Source organism: Dryobates pubescens, chromosome 20 (assembly GCF_014839835.1).
Source record: "Dryobates pubescens isolate bDryPub1 chromosome 20, bDryPub1.pri, whole genome shotgun sequence".
In the NCBI taxonomy this organism is placed as follows: Eukaryota; Metazoa; Chordata; class Aves; order Piciformes; family Picidae; genus Dryobates; species Dryobates pubescens.
The window spans coordinates 246,551-263,893 of NC_071631.1; the positions used below are offsets into that span (position 1 = coordinate 246,551).

At 63.0% G+C, this 17,343-nt stretch overlaps 1 protein-coding gene across 1 annotated transcript; it reads left to right on the forward strand.

The window, feature by feature from the left end:
• The first annotated feature begins 77 nt into the window (after positions 1 to 77).
• On the forward strand, positions 78 to 17,338 carry ASAP3 (ArfGAP with SH3 domain, ankyrin repeat and PH domain 3). The gene is made up of 26 exons (XM_054170853.1): positions 78 to 237; positions 3,925 to 3,997; positions 4,382 to 4,527; positions 6,119 to 6,193; positions 6,596 to 6,645; positions 6,880 to 6,991; positions 8,445 to 8,530; positions 9,291 to 9,366; positions 9,466 to 9,552; positions 9,843 to 9,952; positions 10,734 to 10,803; positions 11,792 to 11,879; positions 12,235 to 12,283; positions 12,371 to 12,537; positions 12,989 to 13,122; positions 13,539 to 13,633; positions 13,926 to 14,106; positions 14,309 to 14,394; positions 14,486 to 14,601; positions 14,687 to 14,754; positions 14,891 to 14,998; positions 15,085 to 15,328; positions 15,728 to 16,001; positions 16,431 to 16,569; positions 16,755 to 16,877; positions 17,081 to 17,338. The coding sequence occupies exons 1-26, from the start codon at positions 115 to 117 to the stop codon at positions 17,153 to 17,155; spliced, it is 2,955 nt and encodes a 984-aa protein (XP_054026828.1). The 5' UTR covers positions 78 to 114; the 3' UTR covers positions 17,156 to 17,338.
• Positions 17,339 to 17,343: the final 5 nt, after the last annotated feature.

The following is a 17,343-nucleotide window of genomic DNA, read 5'->3' on the forward strand; positions in this document are numbered from 1 at the left end:
GGCTGGACATGGGGCGCTGAGCCGGGCCTCTCCGGCACCCCGGGACACTCCCGGTGCGCTCCAAGTGCGGTCCCGGTGCCTCTCCCCGGTGCCACCCGCAGTGCCACCCGCACCATGCCCGAGCAGCTCAGCGTGGCCGAGTTCTTGGCCGTGACCGGTGAAGACCTCAGCTCCCCGGCCCCCTCCTTCGCCTCCAAGATGCAGAAGTGCCGGGGGGCGGTGGGGACTCTGGAGGAGGTAAGAGGGGCTGGAGTGGGGGGGATCGCGTTGGGCTCCCCACCTCGGAACACCCCGAACCCCGGGGCAGTAGCTCCTGGCACCCTATAGATGCTGGTCCAACACCCCCCCACCCTCCCCCGGGGGGGGGCACCTCCCTTCCTTGCGTTCCTATTTATTGAGGTCCCCCCCTTCATCCTGAGACCGCTGGGGAGGGGGCTTGTGCCGATGGTCACCCTAACGTGGGTACTCTGGGCCCCTCGGGCTGGCTGGCTGCATCTCAGTGGCCTCTGTGAGCTTTTGGGGGGCATGGCTGCAGGACTGGCAAAACTCCCTTTTAAAGGTTCTTCGGCTCCAGGTGCCAGCTGGAGCCGTTAGGGCTTAGGGCATCTCCCTGTGGCTGGCCGTGGAATCCCAGCTGGTGCCCGGACATCCCAAGTGATGTCAGAGCACACCCCCCAGCCCCAGGACCGAAGCACCCCCCTGGGGCCAAGCAGCCCCTTGAGTGATGAGTTCCTAGGCTGGACCCAGCCCTGATGCGATGTAGAGACCCTGGTGGGGGTAGAGCCCCAGGATGGGGGGGTCGCACCGCGGGGGTCCCCCCCGAGCCAGGGCAGTGGTTTTTAGCAGTATTTTTCAGCCTCCCCTCAAGATCCCCAGCGACATGGGTAGGAAGGGCAGGGGTGGGGGGGTCTCCTGCCTGGAACAAAGGCGGTTCCCAGCTGGTCCCGCGGCGCTGCCGGCTCCTCCTGGGGCAGGAATGGCTTTGAAGGGCAGCCAGGGCTGGCGGGGGGCGCGGGGCCACAGGTGCCAGGAGCCCCCGGCTGGGTGTTGCCGGGCTGGAAATTGGGGCCACACCATGGAGCGTCCTGCTCCCCACCAGCCTCTGCTGGGTGCTGCCCTGGCTCTGCTGCTCGGCTGGGCAGAGGCGGGCAGCTCCAGCCGGCGGGCAGCTCCAGCCGGCGGGCAGCTCCAGCCGGCGGGCAGCTCCAGCCGGCGGGCAGCTCCAGCCGGCGGGCAGCTCCAGCCGGCGGGCAGCTCCAGCCGGCGGGCAGCTCCAGCCGGCGGGCAGCTCCAGCCGGCGGGCAGCAGCAGGAGTTTCGTTTGGCTGCTCGGAGAGGCTGCGGTTAAGGAGGATGGGAGGAGAGGCATCCCCCAGGAAATGGGGGGGTGGTCTCTGGAGGGTTTGCTTAGTGAAGCTGCAGAGTGTGACTGCAAGCTGGCAGTTGTGACCACTGTCATGTGTGCCTTGGGGGGCATGGAGATGACCCCTCCCATCCCACCAGCGGCTGCAGGGGACCCTCAGTGTGGGGCAAACTGCTGCCAGGCCTTTGGCACCCACTGCACAAGGGGAAGAGGGAAAGGCACTGTAAGAAGCCCCAGCCCCACACCTCCCCAGTGATGGGGGTAGGACTGACGTGGGGCTGAGGGCCAGAGGCTGGTGCTCGTGTGCTGCTGTTTGCTGGAGCTGCTCTGTGACTCAGTTTGCCTCCTGGGATTCATAGAATCGTGGAATTTTGGGGTTGGGAAAGCCCCCTAAGATCGAGTCCAACCTTCAGCCCAACACCACCGTGGCCATGTCCCAAAGTGCCATGGCCACACATCTTGATCACCTCCAGAGCAGGGCACTCCACAGCTCCCTGGGCAGAGGGCTGTCCCCTCCTGGGGTTCCTGGGGCTGCTGGCAGAACCTGATGTCCGTGGAGTGAGTTGGAAGGTTGGATCCAGCCCTTGGGGGTTGGGGCTGGGTGTTGTGTGCATGTCACAGGACTGGGCACCTGGACCTGATAGAGCCCCCTGGCACATTTGGTGGCAGAGTTGGCAGCCAGGCTCTCAGATCACCCTGTCACCGGCCCAGTAACCCTGGGTCCCTGCCACGTGCTGCCCTTTGTACCCAGGGCAGTGCCACATGGTGATCCCAGCCTGCCATCGCTGCCAGTCTGGCCCCTGGCACCCGTGGTGGATCCTTCCCGAGGTGGCACCAGCTGGTGGCAGGGGGAGGCAGAAAAATTACCTCTATTGAGCATCCTGTGGGAGTGGTGCTCAGGGTCCCCAGGCTGTGAGCCCGGGTGGCAGCTGTGCAGGTGCAGATCTGCTCCTTCCTCCATGCCCACAGGGTACCCCTTATGCTCCTGTCACCGCTGTGCCAATGTCCTCAGCTCCCCCTGAGTGGCCCCTGAGCTGGGCCAGGGGTGATGGGTGCTGTGGGGGCTCCAGACATCCCCATCCTCTGCTCTTCAGGGCTGTCCCCATGCCTCTCCCTGGGCAGCCTGTGCCAATCCCTGACCACTCTTGCAGCACAGAAGTTGTTCCTCGTGTCCAACCTAACCCTCCCAGCACACTTCCAGGCCATTTCCTCTCCTCCTGTCACCTGAAACTAGACAGAAAAGCCCAACCCCCACCTGGCTCCAGGGAGCTGCAGAGAGCAATGAGGTCTCCCCTCAGCCTCCTCTTCTCCAGGCTGAACGACCCCAGCCCCTCCTCACTAGCCCTGTTTTCCATACCCTTCCCCAGCTCTGGTGCATCGCAAGACCCTTCTGGGTGGGGGGGGGTTGGCTCCTTCCTTGACCCTGGTCCCCTCCCAGCCGGCTCATCCTGGCCAAAACTGGTCCCCAGCCTCCCGTCCGACGAGGAGGGCTTTGGAGAGCGGCACCGAAGCCAGGCTGACCCCGCAGCCAGGAAATCAGCCCCCAAGCCTTCGGGGAGAGCCTGGCAGAGCCGCAGAGCCTCTCCATTGTAGCTGCCGGGCGGGCTGGTCCCTGCCGCGCTGCCGCTCACGCCCTCTGAATATTTGCAGCCTGCTCTCATGCCTCTGGTACCTGCAGCCAAGCCTCCCTTAACCCTTTCCTGATGGCTGCGGCCACTGTGTCTTCGGCGCTGATGCCCTGCGGGCAGTGCCCCAGGCGGCTTGATGTTGGAATGGTCTTGGGTTGGCCTTGGATTGGCACTGGATTAGTCTTGGGTTGAGTTTGTCCTGGTCCTTGGTGTGGGCGAGTGGGGGCTGCCTGAGCAGGGAGGGATGGAGGGACCAGGCTGGGGATGGGAAGTGCTTTGAGTCCCTGCAGGATGCAGCTGCTGGGGGCTGTGGGGAGCTCCGCAGTGCTGGGGGCCACCACCAAGACCCTGTGTGAACTGGCAGCGGACAGGGGGGTGTTTGTGGACTGCTGGTTGGGGGGTTTCTGTGATTTAGGTCCCTGTTGGATGTCGGTGGGAGGTGGATCCTCTTACTGGCTCTGCTCTGGACCCCTGCATGGAGCTGGGCCGGTCCCTCCCAGCATGCCTGGCCTCTAGCCATGGGGATGTGTGCTGGGGTGCTGTGGACAGACTGCTGTGTCGTGCTCATGGTGCTTCATCAAACAGCATTTTCGGTGGCTGCTGGAAGCTGCTGGGATCTGAAGTGGCACTGGGTGTGCTGGCCAAGCCCCTCGCCTCCTGCTGCCCCTCAGACCTAGGCTCCGTGAGCAGCCACAGCCCTGCCTGGCAGCCAGAGCCGTGGGGACCACGGGCCTGGCAGGGGCCTGTCTGGACGCTGAGCTTCTGGTGTCTCCGGGATGCCTCCAGCGCCTTTCCCAGCCCTGGGAGCTTGGCTGCTGCCCAGCACATCTGCAGGGCAGAGCAGCCTCCCCCCGGGGCAGCTGGGCTGGGGGAGCCGCGGCCGCGCTTGGCACCGCCCCTGAGCGCCGCTTGTGTTCTGTCCTTGCCTTCGCAGAGCCTGGACGGGGACCAAGCCGTGCTCCAGAGGATCAGGAAATATGTGAAAGCCATTCACAGCTCCGGGCTCAGTGAGTTCTGCTCCCAGAGTCTGTCACTGGGGTCTGTGGTGGCCCTGCCCACCACCAGTGCTGGTCCTCAGCAGCGAGGTGGCCGTGGGGGGCCGTGGGTGCTGGCCACCCTGAGGGGATGTGGGTGGTTGCTTGCTGCCAGCCAGCCTAGCAGCGTGGTAGGGTGCCCAAAACTGTCTTAAAAAGATGTAAAAAAGGAAAGTGAGAACTTCAGGGAGGTTGTTTGAGGCACACTACTGCCCCAGCAGCAGGATCAGCCCAGCTCTGCCGTGGGGGGTGAGCAGGAGGGTGCTGGGTGCTGGTGAGACCTCATGATGCAGCCTCCTCCAGGAACAAGGTGCTGCGGGGTCACCCTGTGTCCCTCACTGGTGTCTCCCCGCACAGCCCACGTGGAGAACGAGGAGCAGTACAGCGAGGCCCTGGAGACCTTTGGCAGCAGCCACCTGTGCCAGAACAACCACGAGCTCTCCACAGGCTTCCTCAACCTGGCTGTCTTCACCCGCGAGGTCACCGCGCTCTTCAAGAACCTGGTGAGCTGCCACCGCGGGGGCCCTACCCCCTGGGCCGGGACCCTGGGGTGCGTGGTGCCTCCAGTGCAGCCTCAGCTCTTCTCTGCATCTGGCTGTTGCCAAGCCAGGAGAAATCTCTGTGATCTGTCAGGATTTGGAGAAACCACCGAGTGTGTCCCCCTGCCCCCAGCAGCAATCCTCAGCCCCCAGCCTGCGCTCGGGGACATGGTCCCAGTGCTCCCAGTCGATGCAGATCCCTGGCTGCTGGAGCTGCAGCCCCTTCCCTGCTCTGCTGGGACTCGATGGGAGGCTGGGGCTGCTCTTTGCTTTCCCTTTCTTTCTTCCTGCCTTTCCTCTCACATAGTTCCCTCTCTGATCTCGCTTGCCAAGAAGTAAATCAAAGCCACTCGAGCTGCACGGTGGGGCCTTGGGGAGCCCCGGGGTGGGCAGAGGTGGCTGCCAGCCCGGCCAGCAGTGCCTTCCCCACCCTGGGAATGGCTCTGGAGGAAGGATCACTTCCCAGGGGGAGCTGGGTCCATGCACACCTAGTGGTGAAGCTCTCTGGGGGGCTCCTGTGCTGCTGGCCCCCTCTCCAGTCCCTTTCAGATCTCTCCCCACCCCCAACAAGGGATTTTTTTGACTGCCTTTTTTTTGGCTGCTTAAGAGATTTGTTTCTGTTGCCCCTCCCCCAGCAAGAATTCCAGATTTTGGCGTCTTCCTCGCCCAGTTACCCCAGTCTGGGCCTCCCTGCTCCTCCCCTTCCCCATGTCCCAGCCTGGCTGGACCCCTGTGCTCTGGGGGGAGTCAGGCTGGTTCCCTGCCTCCCACCCTGCATAGTGCTGGTGTGGGAACAGCCACCACTGCTGCCATGTTCAGAGCAGGGGGAGGTGCAAGAACCTTTGGCTGGATCCAAAAAGCCAGGGTCCTGCTCCCCACAGCTGTCAGAATTGGGGTGCCCTGTCCCTGCTGTGGCTGTTGGAAGGGGGCTGCCCTGTCCCCTCCCATTCAGGGCTGGTTCTGTGCCCCAGAGCTGTGTTCCTCCCCAGAAGCAAAACCCTCAGGAGCTTCTGGAAGAAATGTGGGTGCACAGAGGGGTCAGAGGGGTCCCACCTGGGTGCTGGAGCTGTTCTCACGTCACTGTGTGGGCTGCTGCCCTGGGGGTGCACGGAGGGACGCTGGGACTGTCCCCCCAACAGTCCCCTGCATGGCACTGGTGCCGTGCCCAGACCCCAGGGAAGGGGAACATTTTGGGAAGCCCCTTTGACACTGGGGGGCTCTTTGCCATGGAGGGGCTGGTGGCATCACCAGGTGCTGTGCCATGGTGGGATGGGGATGGGGGTGGCGATGGAGGGGAACAGCTTTGTTTTGGCAGCCGTGGTGCTAGTGTGGTTTGTGGGAAGGGCCCCACGTCAGACATCTTGCAGCCAGCTCCAACAAGCCCTAGCCTGCCCTGAGCCTGGATCCAGCCCTGCTTCCAGCCTCCTTAACCCTTCCTGGGGCAGCAAGGAAGCTGGGGGAAGAAGCTGGCACTGGGAAGGAGCTGTGTGTCCAGCTCCTCGACCTGCCTATGGTGGGGATCCCCTTGGGATAACCCCACCTGTACCCTGTGCAGGTGCAGAACCTCAACAACATCATCTCCTTCCCCCTGGACAGCCTGCTGAAGGGGCAGCTGAAGGACAGCCGCCTGGTGAGTGCCCTCCAGCTGTGTCCCCACAGCTGCAGGTCACCTGTTTGGGGTTACCCCTGTAACAAGCTCTGCTCATGCCTGTGGCCAGGGGAAGTGGGGCAGTTTCCCCCAATTTAATGTTGGGGGGAATTTTCAACCCACCACCAGAAGGAAGGAACAAATGTCTGGGGCTGGAAGGGACTGGAGCAAGGCTGCCCAGGGATGTGCTTGCAGCCCCATCCCTGGACACATCCAAGATCAGGCTCGGTGTGGCCCTGGGCAGCCTGATCCAGCTGGAGGTGCCCCTGCTGGACAAGATGCCCTTGGAGGGTCCCTTCCTTCAGCTGTGGGATGCTCCTTTGGTGCCCCTAGGCCTTTCGCTTTCCTTTACTGCTGCCATCCCCTCTCTGCTTTTTGCCACAGGAGTCCAAGAAGCAGCTTGAAAGGGCCTGGAAGGATTATGAGACCAAAGTGTAAGGAGCCTGCTGCCTCCAGCAATGCCCCAGTCCCAGTCCACACACAGCTGGTTTGTCCTGGGCTGTGGCCGGGCACCTGTCAATGCCACTTTGCCATCAGGATGGCTCCAGCCCTGCCCAGCTGCAGGAGCTGGAGACGTTGTTCCTGATGCCATCCCCACCACAGCCCGCCCCCATGGGACATCTCCTGGGGTAGAGTTGTCCCCAGTCTGCCACCATCCCATCCCACAGGGGGAAGATGGAGAAGGAGCGAGGCCGCGGGACCGGGGTCAGCCAGGCGGAGGCAGAGGCGGCTGAGGACGTGCAGAGGGAGAGGAGACTGCTGCAGCTCCACATGTGTGAGGTGGGGGCTGTGCTGGGGATGGGGGGACACAGGGGACCGCTCTGCTCAGAGCTGCATGGGGACAGCAGACCTCTCTCCATCCCCACCACCAGGGCAGCCCTGCATGGGTGCAGTGTGGGACCCTTGGCTGTCCCCATCCCATTCAGTCCCTCCATGGTCCTGGCTCAGGGACCTCCATATGGGGAGACCTTGTGGTCCCTGTGGGATGCAGCAGTGAATGGCACCTGTGGGTCACCCCACAGTGGGGCACCCACATCCTCCCAGCTCCACTCCTACCCCTCCTCTGCCAAGCCAGAGGCTGGCATCTGGGGCTAAAAGGGAGCATTTTGGTTAACAGCCCCAAGGCTGACCCTGGCTAAGGGCAGGAGGAGGCTGGGGCCATGGAGCTGGGCACGGGGCCGTGGTGCTGGGCCGTGGCCAGATGAGTCACTGCCTTGGACAGCAGGAGCAGGAGCAGTACTGGGGGTGGCTGCGAGCTCCTGGGCCCAGCATGCACCCGGGCTGCTGCTGCTTTCCCAGGGAGCCTGCCTGCAGCTGGGGGTGGGGGCAGCTCTCCCCTGGGGTTGGCTGGGTTGGGTGTGTTGTGTGTGGGTTCATCAGTGGATGCTGTTTGCTTCTTTCTGGGGAGGGTGCATCTTCCCATCGTGGGCCAGTTTGCATACCATGGGGCGTGTGGTTGTAGGTGGATCTGGACCCAGGTGCTGCTGGGGACATCCTGGGCTCAGCCACTACTGGTCAAGACCTTCCCCAGCCCAAAAGAACCCTCCCTGGGCAGGGAGCTCCATGCTGGAGGCTCTGTCCCACCAAAGTCCTTCTCCACCATGGAAAGCCCCTGGAGCTCAGGGCTGCCTTCCCCTCCCCTCCAGCTCCAAACCACTCCCCAGCTGCAGAGGAGCTCACAGGGGGCAAACCTCTTCCCCCTCCTCGTTTTTCGGGGATGTCTGCTGCCTGCAGCTGATGGATGTGTTTGATGCATCAAGCCGAATTTCCCTGTCACAAGGGACCCCTCCCCGCAGGGCTCCAGGGCCGGTGCACCACTGGCCGCCTCGGAGCCGGTCCTGGCCGCGCCGGGGTCAGGGCTCTGCCGGCGCCGCGGCTGCTTGGTCTCATTTCTCTTCCCTCGTGAGCTGGTTTGGCTTTTGGTTGTTTATTAACTCCAAAGTAATGAGCAGCAGGAGAAGCCTGCTCAGCTGGAAACCCCGGGGGCCTGCCTTGGTCCTTGAACTTCTCAGGGCTTGGAGGACTTCCAGGGCCAGGTTTTCAGAGGGTGGTCTCCAGCGAGCTGCCTTCAAATCACAGCGTCGTGACTCGACTTCCTGAAACCCAGCCAGGCTTAACCCTCCCCCCTGTGCTGGGAAGGGAGACGAGGGCTGGGCAAGCTCCTGCTTTTCCCTCCAGGATGTCTTCAGCTGTTCCTCATCTCTGTCACCTAGCTGAGTGTCTTCTCTTCTAGTACCTGCTGAAAGCCAGCGAGTCTCAGATGAAGCAGGGCCCAGATTTCCTCCAGAGCCTCATCAAGTTTTTCCATGCTCAGCACAAGTAGGTTGCCAGCTGGGTCAGGGAGCTTCATCCCTGGGGTCTGTCAGCACCCCATAGACACCCCACAAGGGTCTGGGGATGCTTCTCCCATCCCAGCTCCATGAAGCTGTCGATGAAGATGCTGGGCAGAGCCTTTGCTTGCAGGCAGGAGCTGGAACCTGCTCTGTTGGCTGCAGGAGCTGCAGACGTGGCCGTGAGGGCTGGGGGGAGGGCGCTGGCTCGGGATGGGTCCCGTGATTGGGTTCTGGGTGGATTTCCAGGGATGAGTTAAGCTGAGTGGCTGCACCACGAGCCCATGGAGCTTGTGAGGAGGGTGTTTGGAGCAAGGGTTCACAGCCCTTTGCCTTTCCCTTGCTCCATGGGGTGGGATGAGCAGCCTGTGGGGGTCATGTGGTTGCCTCCAGCTCCTGAGTGGGGAAACTGAGGCGGGGGTGGGGCAGGTGTGTTGGCTGAGAGCATGTCCTCAGCTGGGACTGTGAGCCAGAGGCCTCCAGGATCTGGCCTCCAGCAGGGCTGGTCCCCAGTGGGCTTGGATTGAACAAGAGGCCAATCTAAACCCACCCCACACGCTGGGGGCATCAGACCCCATGGCCTGGGCTTGTCCTCTGGTGGGGTCCCTCCAGCTTCCAGTAGCAGGGAAACCATGAAGCAGGAGCAGTTTCCCAGGGGGGTTGCTATGTTCTTCTTTGCTCTAACCCCCCCTCTTTTTTCCCCTCCATCCTCCCCATCTGCATCTCAATCACATGAAATAAATGCTCAGTTTCTTCCAAGACGGCTGGAAGGCTGCCCAGAACCTCTCCCCCTTCATCGAGAAGCTGGCCGTGTCCCTCCACGCAGTAAGTCCCACATCTGCCATCCACCACCACCCCAGAACGTCCCCTGAGATGCCACCCCCCCGAGAATGCAGCACTGAGGGCAGCTCCCTCCCTTTCCAGCTCCACCAGGCCCAAGAGGAGGAGGTGAAGCAGCTCGCCCAGACCCGGGATTCCCTCCGCAGCATCCTCCAGCTGGAGAACAAGGAGGTGAGAACCTGGGATGGGCATGGCAGAGCTGGGAGGGTGCTAAGGAAGGGATGAGTGCCCTAGAGTTAGCCTGGGGATGGGGAGCAGCAGGGTAAAAGGGAGCTGGGGACCAAAGGGGACATCTGTGGGAGCAGAGCCGGAGACCTGGTGGATGCTGGAGGGAATGAGGGTCTCTTGGCATCCTGGTGGACACTGCCACCCATGTAAGGATGAGGTCATCTGGGGGCAGCAGCCAGCCCTGCACCTCTCACCTGGCTTTTTAATGCTTCTTTTACCCTTGATGAGCTCAGGAAAACCTGAGCAGGAAGAACTCTGGCAGTGGCTACAGCATCCACCAGCACCAGGGGAACAAGCAGCATGGCACTGAGAAGTCTGGGTTCCTGTACAAGAAGAGCGATGGGTGAGGATGGACCCTGCCCAGGGAGCTGCCAGCCCCAACCCTGCTGCTGTGGGCTGAGGGCACCATGCTCCTGGGTTCCAGAGCTGGGGCACCCTGAGCTGGAGCTGCTTGGGTGAGGGTTTGGGTTGGACTGGTCTTCAGGTGCAGTTGGTTCTGTGTGGTGCTAAGCATCCCTCAGAGATTGGAGAAAGGGATTTTTTTCCACAAGCCAGAGGAGACCTGGGAGCTGGTGGTCAGAAGGAGGTTGGGAGGTGGTACAGGGGACCTTGCCCTCTGACGGTTTGGTGTCATCAGCCCATTCCTTATGTGGAGGCCCTCAGCAGACTCTGATGCCCAGGATGCTTCCCTGCTGGCTGGGCACAGTGGCTGCTGCTGTGTGGCTGTGGTGTCCTTGGATGAGGGTCTCTGGGGGCAGCTGCCCCGTGTCAAGTTCACCCTGAAGAGCTGTGGCAAAGGGGAGAAGAAATTCCTTGTTTGTTGGGTTTGGAGGGAGAAAGGCTCCTGATGAAATCACCTGGGGTGATAAATAAAGTCCTCAGAGGCCTGAAGAGGTCTTCACCTTCTCAGTGGACCTCTGGGTGACAGGTACCACGTTCTGAGTGAGTGCTTATGTGCTGGCAAATCTCTGCTGCTGCTGCCCAGCATGACCAGTGGGCAGCCTGCTCTGCAGGACATTTCAGGCCTCTGCTGAGGGCTGCTGGGGTGGCTGGGAGGTGGATGGATGTGGGTGGTCAGCATTGGACAACATTCCCTGATGCCTTCTCTTCCTCCTGCTCCTCAGGCTACGCAAAGTCTGGCAGAAGAGGAAGTGTGGGGTGAAGTATGGCTGCCTGACCATCTCCCACAGCACGGTGAGGAGCAGCCCAGGGCTGCAGCCCTGACCCTTCCCTGCACCCCTGGGGATTCTGAGTTTAGTTTGACCGAAGTGGTCACAAATCTGTCTGGCTTAAAATGCCATGGAATCATTTGGGTTGGAAGAGATCTTTGAGGTCAGCCAATTCAACCAACCACGGAGCCAGCTCTGCCAGTGCACCACCAACCCATGGTCCTCACCCTTCCAGGGATGGGGACTCCACCACTGCCCTGGGCAGCCTGGGTCAGGTCTTGTCGACCCTCAAGGGGCAGAAATTGTTCCTCATGTCCAACCTGAATCTGCCCTGGGGCAATCTGAGGTCATTTCCTCCTGTCCTATTGCTTGTTCCTTGGGAGAAGAGACCAACCCCCACCTGGCTCCAGCCTCCTCTCAGGAAGCTGCAGAGAGCAGTAAGGTCTCCCCTCAGCCTCCTCTTCCCCAGGCTAACACCCCCACTCCCACTGGGCAGTTTCCAGCCATTCTGCCCCAGCCTGGAGTGTTCTTGGGCTTCTTGTGCCCCAAAGGCACGACCCAGCTCTTGGCCTCGTTGAACCTCAGCCCGTGGACCTCCGCCACGGATCCAGGCTGGCCTGAGGGAGCCTCCATCCGCTGGTCCCGATGATGGATGTGCTGAGCGCGGGTCCCCTGTGTCTGGGTGTCAGAGGGAGGGGGCGAAGGGCTCGGGGCAGCCAGATGGCCCTGGAGGGGCCGGACAGGACCCAAGGGGCGCGGGTCTGTGGTGGGGGGGTGTGCTGCCACCTGGTGGTAGAAGCCGCGAACTACACCGGGGACAGAGGCCACCGCTCGGGGCGGTCCCTGAGCTCCGTCCCGCTGCCAAGGGTCAGGGAAGGTCCCACTCGCCCGCTTGTCCCAGGAGGGACCACCTGGGGGGGTGGATGCTGCCCCACTGGAGTTGCTGCTGGGGGTGAGGCACGTCCCACCCCTTCCCCATTGCTTGACCAGCCTCCTGCCCTCACGCCCTGCAGATCAACCGTCCCCCTGTCAAGCTGAACCTCCTCACCTGCCAGGTGCGGCCCCACGCCGAGGAGAAGAAGTGCTTTGACTTGGTGACCCGTGAGTGCCCTCAGTAGGGTACTGGGGCTGGGGCGGTTCTTTGACCCAGGGGTGTCGGAGCTGTGGGTAGGAGCTCCCTGCTTGGAGGAGAACATCCCAGCCCATGGCACCTGGGCACCATTTGCCCTTTTTTGCTCTGAGTGTCCTGTAAGGAGGAGTGGAATAACCTCTGCATGGAGATCTGGCAAGCTGAAGACAAAAAGCGTCTGCAGCAGGGCTCTGGTGATGGAGAAGTGACATGCAGTGATTTAATTGTAGTTTAAGAGGACCCCTCTGGACTAGTGTCAGCTCCTCCCACCTGTCCTGGACATCCCCAAATCCTTCTCTTCACTCTCCCCTCTCCCCATCCCTGCAGACAACAGGACCTATCACTTCCAGGCAGAGGACGAGCAGGAGTGTCTTGTGTAAGTGCCACCACCCATCCCCACTCCTGCTCGACTTGGCCCACCCTCCTCCTCCTCCTTGTCCTGATGGGACTTCCCCGTGCCCAGGTGGGTCTCGGTGCTGCAGAACAGCAAGGACGAAGCCCTGAGCAACGCCTTCAAGGGGGACCCCGGCGGCGGGGCGGCCTGCGGCGTGCAGGAGCTGACCAAGGTGGTGATCGGCGAGGTGAAGAACATGCCAGGGAACAAGCAGTGCTGCGACTGCGGGGCTCCAGGTAGGTTGGGGCCTGGGGGGGTTAGAGTCACAGAGTGGTCTGGGTTGGAAGAGACCTTTCAGATCATCCACTCCAAGCCTTAACCCAGCACTGCCAGGGCACCACCAACCCGTGGCCCTCAGCACCACATCGTGGACCTTCTGTCACACTCTGCTGATCCAGGCCAGGATGCTGGAGACCTTCTTGGCCACCTGGGCACTGCTGGCTCACAGTCCGCTGCTGTCTTCCAACCCCCCCAGGTCCTTTTCTGCTGGGCAGTCTCCAGCCACTCTGCCCCTGGCCTGGAGCCTTCATGGGGTTGCTGTGACCCAAAGTCAGGACCCAGCCCTTGGCCTTCCTGAACCTCAGCCAACTGATCCCTCTGTAGAACCTCAAGACCCCTCTGCAGAGCCTTTAGAATTGCAGCATCCCAGGGGTGGTGGTGCTGAGCCCCAGGTCACTCCTCACGCAGATCCCACGTGGCTCTCCACCAACCTGGGCATCCTGACCTGCATCGAGTGCTCTGGGATCCACCGGGAGCTGGGTGTGCACTACTCCCGCATCCAGTCCCTCACCCTGGATGTCCTCAGCACCTCTGAGCTGCTGGTAAGTTGCTCCCCAAGCCTGGAGATCTCATAGCTGCCAGGAAACACCCTCTGCAGCTTCCAAGCCTCCTGGGACATGGAATTCATCCCACCTCCTGCAATCCATCTGTGCCCACTTTGCTCCACTGCTTGCAGCCTTGCCTCAGTTTCCTCAGCAGCAGTTTGCAGCTCCCAGTGTGGTCAGCTGGGGGAGTGGGAGGGAGCCTGGCACAGCTCCCCTGGGTGGGGGAAGATGCTGGTGGCTCCCCAGGATTTGCTCCCTTTCCAAACAGACTCCCCCTGCCCTGAAAGAGCAACATCCCTGTGGGAGAGGCTGCTGTGGGAAGGTCCTAGGTGAATCCAGTGGATTGCTTCCCTCCAGGGTGGGGCTGTGGCTGGGGCAGGGGGGGTGTCTGCCAGCACCATCTCTCGCTGCAGCTGGCGGTCAGCGTCGGGAACAGTCGCTTCAATGAGATCATGGAGGCCACGCTGCCCACGCAGGACTGCCCCAAGCCCTCGGCCAGCAGTGACATGTGAGTTAGGCACTGCCCAGGGGTGGGCTGGCAGGAGCAGGATGAGTGCCTGGTGCCTGGTCTGTCCCTGTGTTGCTGCCCATCAGCTCTGAGACAGCCCAGGGATGGGGGCAGGGGGATCCTGGTGTCACTGCCTGGGTTTTGTGGAGATCTGCACCTTTTGGGGAGGTTGCCCCCTGGTCCCGAGGCCTCAGGGGGAGGCAGGAGCCCAGGCTGGCTCTGGCTGTGGTGGGACAGGGTGGGTCTGGTCTCCATGCCCACCTGAGCTGATGCCGTGGCACCCTTCCTGCAGGGCTGCCCGCAAGGAGTTCATCGTGGCCAAGTACATGGAGCGGCGCTACGTGCAGAGGGGGTCCCACGAGGACCCTCACCGCCTCTGGGAGGCCATTCATGCCCGCGACCTCCTGGGCCTGCTCCAGGCCTTTGCCGAGGGCCACGACCTGGCCAAGCCCTTGTCCAGCCCTGAGGGGCAGGTGAGCCCCATGCCACCACCCCGCTTCCTCCGCCGGCAGCGTGAAGGGACTTTCCCTCTGGGTGTCCATGCTCAGAGCTTCCCTGGCCTTTGGGTGGAGATGTGCCCTTGGGGTAGATGAAGCACCCTTGGGTGCTTTCCCCTTGTGCTGGAGGTGAGCACCCTGAGGCTCAGCTCTGCTCTGCCCTCCCATGTGCTGGCAGGACCCTGGCGAGCTGGCGCTGCACATGGCTGTGCGCCACGCCGACAGATCCTCCCTTCCTCTGGTGGACTTCATCATCCAGAATGGGTGCGTGCCCGGGTGCCTGGGGTGTGCCCTGCCTGGGGGGCTGGTGCCTGTGTGCTCCTGAGCCTTGAACCTCTTGTGGTGGCCCTGGCAGGGGGACGCTGGACCGGGCGGCGCAGGACGGGAACACAGCCCTGCACTATGGAGCGCTCTACAACCAGCCCAACTGCCTCAAGCTGCTCCTGAAGGGCAAAGCTGCCTTTACCACGGGTATGGTACTGAGAGGGGCATTTGGGTGGGAGCAGGGTGGTTTGAGGGTGTCACCTGCATCTGGCCCCTTGTGTCCCTTGAGCAGTGAATGCAGCGGGCGAGACGGCTTTGGACGTGGCGCGGAGGCTCAAGCACAGCGAGTGCGAAGAGCTGGTAGGAGGGGTGCAGGAGGTGCTGGGTTGGGGACAGGGGGGACCAAAGCTCTGTGAGAGGACTGGCATGGGGACAGGGGGCTCCTGAGACCTATCCTTACCATGCTGAGTCCTCTCTGCCCTGCCCCATCCTGCAGCTGGAGCAGGCACAGGCAGGGAAGCTCTCCCTGCAGATCCACATCGACTATGACTGGGAGCCCCCCCCAGAGTTCCCCTATGACAGCGAGGACGAGCTGGAGGAGAAGGTACTTGGGGTGATGATGCCCCCAGGATGGTGCTGGGGGTGCAGCCCCTGGAGGGGGCAGGCCTGAAGCTGGCTGTCTGTCCCCAGGTGAGCCCCCTCCAGCGCTCCTTCAAGGGCACGTCCCCCCTGGCCACCAGCCCCCCGCCCTCCTGCCCCCAGACCCGCTGGAGCTGCATGGGGATGGACATCACCAACAAGACCTACGAGAGCATCCTGGTGCCCTCCCGCCCCGCACCTCGCCGGGCCCACAGCGAGGAGATCCCCCCCCCACTGCCCCTCAAGAACCCCACACGGGGCAACTCCCGCCCCAGAGCCAGCCACAGCCCCACTGGTGAGCTGGGGTTGGGAGTGTTCACCCATGGTGGAGCCGTCTGGACAGTGGGTGATGGGAACAGCCTTCAGAGCAAGGCCTGTTGTGCCAGGGCAAGGGGGGATGGTCTGAACTGAGAGAGGAGTCAGAGTGGAGAGAAGGGAGAAATGTTTGACACTGAGTGTGGGGAGAGCCTGGCCCAGGGTGCCCAGAGAGGTGGGAGATGCCCCATGGCTGGCATTGTTACAGGTCAGGTTGTTTGTGGCTCTGAGCAGCCTGCTGTAGCTGGGGTCGTCCGTGCTGGGTGCAGGGGGTCGGCCTGGATGGGCTCTGAAGGTTGCTTCCCACCCAAGCCAGTCTGTGACTGTGATTCGATGGCACCGGATTGGGTTTATTGTCCCTGTCATGTGTCCTCCCCAGAGCGCCCAGAGCTCCCCCGGCAGGCATCAGAGCCTCAGTTCTCCAGTCCGGTGGAGGCTCCAGTACCCCGCAGCCTTCCCTCCACCCTGGACGCCCCTCTCGGCCCCCCAGCCGCTGGCGCCCGCAGCCCCTCCGAGAGCCGTCGGGCAGCGTACTGGGAGACTCGCTCCGAGGCGGAGAGCGGCGGCGGCCGGCGCGGGGCGGAGCTGAGCCCCCCACCGGGACAGCCCCCGCCCGGCAGCACCGCCCCCGACATACCCCCTGTCAAATTCGGGTAGGACCCCGCTGCAGCCTGGGGGTGCGGGGTGTTGGCGGGGGCGGGGGTGGTGTCATTGCATGGTGCTGGTGGCTTGAACCTGTGCTGGGTCCCCTCCAGCCATGGGGAACCCCAAATTGTCCGTGGAGGTTGTAAAGCAAAGGAGCCCCTGGCTCGATCTGGAGTCCCCAAGGGGCTGGAGGGCCCTGGGACACAGGAGTGCACAAGGGCAGTGTGTGTGGGGTGGGTTGTCCCTGGAGAAGGTGACACACAGTATTGGAGGGTGGCATCCTGTGGTGGGATGGACTCGTTCGGGGCACGATGGGGCTGGGGCTCTTCTCCAGCTACTGGTGGGATCCTGGGCCCTTGGGTGGTCCCATGGGGGAGCCCTGACCCCACTGAGACCTTGCAGAGAGGGGGTGACGCTGTCCCCGATGTCCCCAGCAGCTCGGAGAGCACTCGCTCCTACCGGCGCATCAGCGGCGTGCTGGGCAAGGCAGGGCTGGCCCCACAGAGCCCTGCGGGCCCCGAGGACCCCGCCCCGAGCAAGGTGCCCCCCGTGCCCATGCCCAGGAGATTTGCTCCGGTAGGTGCCACCCTCAGGGGGGTCTCAGATGGGCTGTAATGACAGGGCAGGGCCACCCTCTGCACGCCCAAGCACTCTGGTTTCTCTTCCTGGGGTGGGTGGAGGGGTCAGGGCTGTCACATCCCTGTGCGTACCTTAGGGGTGGCCGGGGGGGGTCTGTCACCCTTCTGTGCACCCCTGTGCAGGCCAAGGGGAGGCAGAAGCGAGTGAAGGCAGTGGCTGACTGCAAGGGGGACAAGGCTCGGGAGCTGACCTTCTGCAAGGGGGAGGTGATCGTGGTGACGCGGGAGGAGGACGAGCAGAGCTGGGTGAGTGGCAGCCTGGCAGCGGCGCCTGCTGCGGCCCCGGCGCTGCTCCCTTCCCCCTGCCCGGTCCTCCTCTTGGTGTTCACGAGGGGCAGGGATGCATACCCCATCTGGGGGTGCTCCTGCCGGTGTCACCATGGCTTTGCCTCTGAACTCCCCTGGGAATGGGGACGGCCCCCCTGACCTGCCTCTCTCTGCACCCCCAGGTTGGCTTCATCGAGGGGGACGGCTCCCGCACCGGGGTCTTCCCAGCCAGCTGTGTCCACCTCTTGCAGGACTGACCGGGTGGCAGTGGCCCTCCTGTCCCTGTCTCCTGGGCCAGGACAGAGGCTGCCCCCCACTGGCCAGAGAGGGCTCAGCAGAGCCAGACCAGGAGGGACGTGCCCAGGAACACGTTTGGGACCACTCAGCTGGGCTGGACACTGCCCTCCGAGGGGGCTCAGAGACAACACTGCCCCGCTGGGCTGAG

Coding starts and splice junctions, on each gene's coding strand:
- ASAP3 (XM_054170853.1), top strand. CDS start 115: ATGCCCGAGCAGCTCAGCGTGGCCGAGTTCTTGGCCGTGACCGGTGAA. Junction 13,634..13,925: donor CCCTCGGCCAGCAGTGACAT/GTGAGTTAGGCA, acceptor CCCTTCCTGCAG/GGCTGCCCGCAAGGAGTTCA. Junction 16,002..16,430: donor ATACCCCCTGTCAAATTCGG/GTAGGACCCCGC, acceptor TGTCCCCAGCAG/CTCGGAGAGCACTCGCTCCT.